Raw genomic sequence first — 6,087 nt, 5'->3', positions numbered from 1 at the left:
CTTTGGAGGATTCCTTTGGAGGATTCCTTTGGAGCATGTCCTTCACACGGTGACACTGCCGCGCTGGGGACACCAAACCCAGCCCAGGGGGACCTGGGCCAGCCCCACTCCCCAGTGCTGAGCCTCAGTGGAGCTGCAGCCCTGGGCTCCCCCCTGGCAGCAGATGTGGGGTCAGCCCCACTGCCAGGCCTGTCCAAAGGGGTTTTGTAGCATCTCCGTGCTCCGTGGGGCAGGGCTGGCCCTGCTCCTCCTGCTCCTGCCACATCCACGGCTGCAGCTGGGGAGAGCTGTGTTCTCAGGGTTCTCAGGGTTTGCTTTTAAATCCCACCCTCTCCCCTGTGCAGAGCTGCTTGGGGTGCAAAATGGGCTTTTACTGCCTGGGCAGGAGCTGCTGGTGAGGGGGAGGTTCCTAAACTAACTGGAAACACATGGGACTTCATTAAAAAACAACAAAAAACAACAAAACAAATGTTTTTGCTTCAACAGCAAAGCCAACAAACAATTTCCAGCCACAGTCCATTGTCCCACGGTGGGAGCAGCTGATGCTGGGCAGCTGGGGAGGGGGGTCCTGGCACCCCCACCATGAGCCATGAGATGCTTCCACAGGGGCCCTGAGCATCCCACGGGGCTCAGTCTGGGACACCCACAAAGCCAAAACACCCCACGTAAAAAGTAAAAAAAGAAGTAACAGAAGCCTAAATGCTGCAGGTAAGAAACAAGAGTTAAAATTCTTCCAGTCCTTTCTCATAGGAGCAGGGACGGCAGGCAGCCGGAGCCAGGCTCAGAGCAAGCAAGAAAAGGAGCTTTGGTCACATTTTTCTTATGAGAATCGCTGGTGAGTAACAATAATAATAACAATAATAATAACAACAATAATAATAAAAATAAAAATAAAAAGGGCTTTAAAATACGCCTTGTAAAAGCAACCAGTGAAGAGCAGAGCACAAAGCATCTCACGTGGACACCGAAGGACAGGCGTAGGCACCTCAGAAAGGTCCGAGCTGGGCGGGAGGGGAGCGGCCAGCGGGGCTCAGAAATTGCTGAAAATCTCCCGTTTCTTGTTCCAGTCCATCTGCGGCGCTCGCTTCTTCACACGCTTGGCCCTCACCTTCTCCTTGGCCTCGGCCGCCGTGGGGCTCAGGCTCAGCCCGCTCTCCTCAAACGGGTCCTTCTTGTCCGTGTCACCGTCCTGGAAGGGACAGAGCTGCCGGCACTGCCAGGCACTGCAGCGCCCACAGCCCCCACTGCAGGGACTGCAAACCCCCCAGCTCTGCCCCGTGCCATGGCACTGCAGTGCCCAGGGCTCCTCAGGGCATCCCTGAGACTGCAAACCCCCAGGATCACCAGCTGTGCCCCATGGCACAGGCCCTCAGGGCATCTCCAGGCTGCAAACCCCCCAGGATCACCCCATGGCACAGCACTGCAGTGCCCAGGGCCCCTCAGGGCATCCCCAGGCTGGAAACCCCAGGATCACCAGCTGTGCCCCATGCCACTGCCCCTGAGGGCATCACCAAGGCTCCAAACCCCCCAGCTGTGCCCCACACCTGCAGCCCCACATTTCTCCCCACAGAGAAAAGCAAGGCACAAGTCTTCCCAGGAATATTTCTGGGGCTCACGTTCTCTGAAGCTCAGAGAAAGAAAACACAATTCCTGTCATTTGCTGCGCCCGTGTTGGTGCAAAAGGAGAATGCAATACAGAAATCGTTTCCCCACAGTGAGGGTGCTTTGTTTCCTTGGCCTGTCAGGACCAGATGTGTATGTGTGTGTCAGGACTGTCGGGTGACAGGCACAAGATTCTGGGCAGTGTGTGCAGAGCTGAGTGCTGGGCAGATTCAGTTTTAGATGTATAGAATAATATAGCATAATAAAGTAATTAATAATATAGTACAATAAAGTCATTAATAATATAGTACAATAAAGTCATTAATAATATAGTATAATAAAGTCATTAATTAGCCTGCTGATATCAATGGAGTCAGGTGTATCTTTCTCTCCCCTTCATCAGGGGCATCCCTGCACATCAGTGCCATGCCCACCTTGTCACCCAGGTGTTCCTCTGGGGACTGGCACCTCCCTGGGCACCTCCAGGGCTCAACAACCCCTCCCAGGAAGGGTTTCCTCCATCCTGCACAACAAGCAAAAGCCCTGGGGTGTTTTTTTAGGTCAGAGCCCCCTCCCTGTGCCGTGCCCAGGGTTCCACCGGCAGCACAGCCCTGAAGAGCCCCAGGGTGTGTCCCTGGCAGGAGGGCTCCAGCACTGCCCCTTCTCCACCTTCTCCCCGCCAGGGACTCTGCCTGGGGGTGCAGTGACCCTGCAGCAGCCCCAGGGTGGCTCGGGGACACACAAGGCTCCCCAGAGGACAGGACACAGCCCGGAGCTCCCAGGGCAGAGCATTGCATCGGGCCATGCATTATTCAGGGCTCACAGGGAGAGGGGCAGATTGCAGGCGCTGGGCACAGCTGCTGCCCGAGGGGCTCTGGGTGCTCACAGAGGCCACCTGAGCACCTGGGGCTGGCACATTGCTGCTCCCAGGGCTCCTGGGGCAGGGCACAGCGTGGCAGAGACCCCACAGGGCACCTGCATGGAGACTCTGCTCTATTTATAGCAGAACCTTGTGCTACAGATAAATTTCTGAGCACTTTGCAAATCCCCACTTCGTATTTTAAGAGGAAAAAAACCTGCTGAATTATTAACGCCTGAGAATGCCAATCTTGTGTTGACTTTTGGCTGCCACTTCACCTTGCCCAACGAGTTTTGCCCCTTTGCAGTGCTGAGCCACACCACAGAAACCCCTTCAGCCCAGCCTGCCACCAAAACCAGCTCCTCCCCTCCTTTAAACACTGTGAGAAATTCACTGTGCTCCAAACTAAAAAAATTATAAATTAAAAATATTATATAAAGCCAGTTCTGGCTTTAGTCCTGCTAGCAGCTCTTGAGCCTCACAGCTCTGTTCCTCATGGGTCCCCAGCCTTGCTGTAGCTCGCCAGTGTAATTAGCTGAGATCCCAAATCCTGAAGACATCCCTTCATTTCCCAAACTATCCTAGCAGGAATCACTGCCCAAGGAGCTCCCAGGGAACCCCCCGGTGCAAGGACGAGAGGAAAGCCTGGGTTTGGTCGCTGGGTGGGTACAGTGAACCCAAATCTGGGAGATAAACTGGAACCTCATCCCTGCGCAGCACTGTGGGCAGGACTGCACCCACAGCAGGCTGTGCAGGGGACAGGAGGTGTTTCTTTGGGGTTTTTACCTCGGATTCCTTCCCAGGGCTCTGCAGGTCGCTGTGAGATGAAGATGTGGATCCCCCGTTCAGCTGGAGGAAAGGAAAATGTCAGTGTGGTGTGTGCCAGGCAGAGCTGGACACAATAAACCCCCAGGGATGGCATGGGGCCTGCAGGGAGGGGATGCTGCTGCTCAGGGGAGCCCCTGGGGCCCCACAGACCCCCCAGCCCCAGCAGAACCGGGACAGCACCTCCTCCTCTCTCCCTGGCACCGAATGGGGCTGAAACTGCCCTTGTCCAACCCCTGAATTAGAGCTGCAGTGGGCAGTAATTAAAAGCAGGCAGCAATTAAAAGCAGGCAGCAATTAAACCAGGCAGCAGCAAAGCTGAGCTAAATGAGCCCTGGGGACCTGAGCATCCAGGCACAGGAGGGAGCCAGGGACAGCCCCTGATCCCTCCTGCTCACTCCAGCCCTTCCTGGGGCAGGTGAGGACTCACCTGAGTCTGTGCAGATCCATTTGTCATGGGCTGGGGTGGCACACCTGGACACAGCAAACACACACAGAGCACACAGTGAGCACCCTCAGCTGGGGCTGCTGCCTCAGCAGCACCACCTGGCACCCACCCTTGCTGCTCCTGCCCACCCCACCAGCTCATCCTGTCCCCTCACTCTGTGCTGTTTCCACACAAAAGCCTTTCCCCTCTCCCTGGGCCCTTCTAGAACCACATCCCCTGAATTCACTCCACTTCACCCCTTTGATCAGAGGAAAACACCTGCCAGCAGGAGGACCAAGTAACCTTCTAGAGCCACTATCCTGCCCTTTTTTCTTTTTTTTACCATTAGTTTTTTTTTCATAAATTCGTTAATCAAAAATCTTAAAAGCCAGCTCAAAAATCTCCATGAAAATCCCCATCATGGTGTTGTCACAGCAGTGTCTGACACACAACCTGCTCTCCAGGCACTCTGGATTTATTTTTTTTTTTTTTTTGCTCACTTCCAATGATTTACTCTAACAATAGCCCACACAATGGCAAATTTCATGCATTTAAGCTGCCAGTCACCACGATCAAGTCACTGCCCCAGGCATTACCATGTCTCTGTCCCAGACTAACAGATGTGTTAATTGGGACAGGATTAATAACTGAATCATGTCAAGCCTGGATGCTTTCCCTAGGGACTGCTTGGGGGCTGCATCACTGCAGACTGCAGGAATTTCTGGGGCAAAGCAGAAAAATAAACTTAAATCATGATTTTTGAGAGCGTGCTGGTGCAAAAACCTCTGTGTGGGTTTGGGATCCTTAAATATTTTATTGCAGTGAATGCTGGACTCGTGTTTAGAGCAGGATAAGCTCTGAGCAATGAGCATCAGAAGAGCCAGCTCACACAGAAGTGATGTTTATGTCTCTGGTATCATAAGTAGCTAAATTTTTAATTATTTAAATGAAAAACAAGCTTCAGATGACAAGGAATAGAAAAGTGGGACTGGACTTCAAAACCAAATTAGCCACATCTAGAAATACTTCACCTAAAAGGCACTCATTTGGTGAAAGGCTGAGGTGCTCAGGGTGAGCTGCAGGGCTTGGGAAGTGCCAGTCTGAGGTCAAAGCAGCTCAGTTCAAGAGGACAATTATTATTATTATTATTATTACTATTATTTCCTCTCACCCAGCAAACAGCAGGATTTACCAGAGCCCTTTGTTACCTGGCAGGTGCCAAACTCTGCTCCCTGTGAACGCAGGGCCGCAGCCCCCAGCCTCCCTCCCCAGTCCCCTCCTGGAACAAGGGCTCCTTTGTGGCAGTGCCAGCAGCCAGCCCTGCTCCTCCTGCAGCATCTGACACCCTGTGGCTCCCCAGCAGTGCCTGACCCATTTCTGGGGACAAATCTGCCCATTGAGCACCCCAGGGAGTCAGATAAGGAGCAGCTGTGCTGGGAAACAGAGCTGGGCATTGAGCAGGGCACAGGCCAGGCTGGAGCAGGGCAGGGGATGAGCAGCTTTCCCTGCCAGGTTTCAGCAGCCAGGAGAACAATCCCTGCCCCAGCCATGCCCTGCTCAGCCAGCGTGGAGCCCTTCCCTCTGCACGGGGACTCTGCAGTGCCCACGGCTCCTTCACTGGAGCAAAGAGCAGCCAGGGAACACAGAATTGTGGAGTGACTGGGGTTGGAACGGAGCTTGAACTCACCCAGGGACACCTTCCACTGGAGCAGCCCTGTCCAACCTGGCTTTGAAGGGTCCCCCCATTGATGATGATAAACCATCAACCAATCACCCACCAAATTTTATGTTCTTGTAGCTTATAAAAAGCATGACAGTGAAGATGTCAATATGGCTGCCACACACAGCCAAGGACAAAAGACTTAGTCCTAACCTTGCTGTTAGTTTTTGCTGGGTACATACACGCAAGTACCCGTGCTCCAGTATCCCAAAGCCCAGCCCGGGTGGCAGCGAGTTCCAGAGTTAATTATTCACCGTGTAAAAGCCACAAAGTGATTTTTGGCAGGGGGAGGCTGTATTCTCAGTATTTATAAATAGCTGGGTGGTGCTCAGGAAACCAGTGAGGGATGAGGCAGGAGGGAAATGTGACTGTGCCTCGCTCCCTCCCGGGATCCCACCCTGAGCCACCCTGGGAAAGGAAGGCCTCACCTTTGCTGTGCTCCTCCGTGGGGGTCACCCCCAGCTTCTTGAAGTACTCGTCTGTCTCGGGGTCCACCACCAGCAGCCTGGCCTCGCTCTCCCTGGCCTTGATGTGGGACACCACCTCCGAGTGCCGCAGCCCCTCCACGTTTATCCCGTTCACCTGCACAGGGACAGCATCACAGCCCAAACCCGGCCCATGGGGCTGCTCCTGCCTCCCAGACCCTTCTCTTTC

At 53.9% G+C, this 6,087-nt stretch overlaps 1 protein-coding gene across 1 annotated transcript in view; it reads right to left on the bottom strand.

Annotated features, from left to right (window-relative positions):
- Window positions 1–455: 455 nt before the first annotated feature.
- The window catches only part of SLC9A3R2 (SLC9A3 regulator 2), a 31,278-nt gene continuing 25,646 nt past the window's right edge, over window positions 456–6,087 (bottom strand). The window contains exons 4-7 of the mRNA XM_031061071.1: window positions 5,862–6,015; window positions 3,717–3,760; window positions 3,248–3,310; window positions 456–1,189 (exon numbers count right to left, since the gene is read on the bottom strand). Of these exons, the coding sequence (XP_030916931.1) occupies window positions 1,031–1,189; window positions 3,248–3,310; window positions 3,717–3,760; window positions 5,862–6,015 (420 nt within the window). The 3' untranslated portion in view covers window positions 456–1,030. The remainder of the gene's footprint in view (window positions 1,190–3,247; window positions 3,311–3,716; window positions 3,761–5,861; window positions 6,016–6,087) is intronic.

Source organism: Geospiza fortis, unplaced genomic scaffold, assembly GCF_000277835.1.
Source record: "Geospiza fortis unplaced genomic scaffold, GeoFor_1.0 scaffold213, whole genome shotgun sequence".
NCBI classification, from domain to species: Eukaryota; Metazoa; Chordata; class Aves; order Passeriformes; family Thraupidae; genus Geospiza; species Geospiza fortis.
The sequence above is the reverse complement of the archived record's forward strand: the minus strand, read 5'-3'. Positions and strand labels throughout refer to the sequence as shown.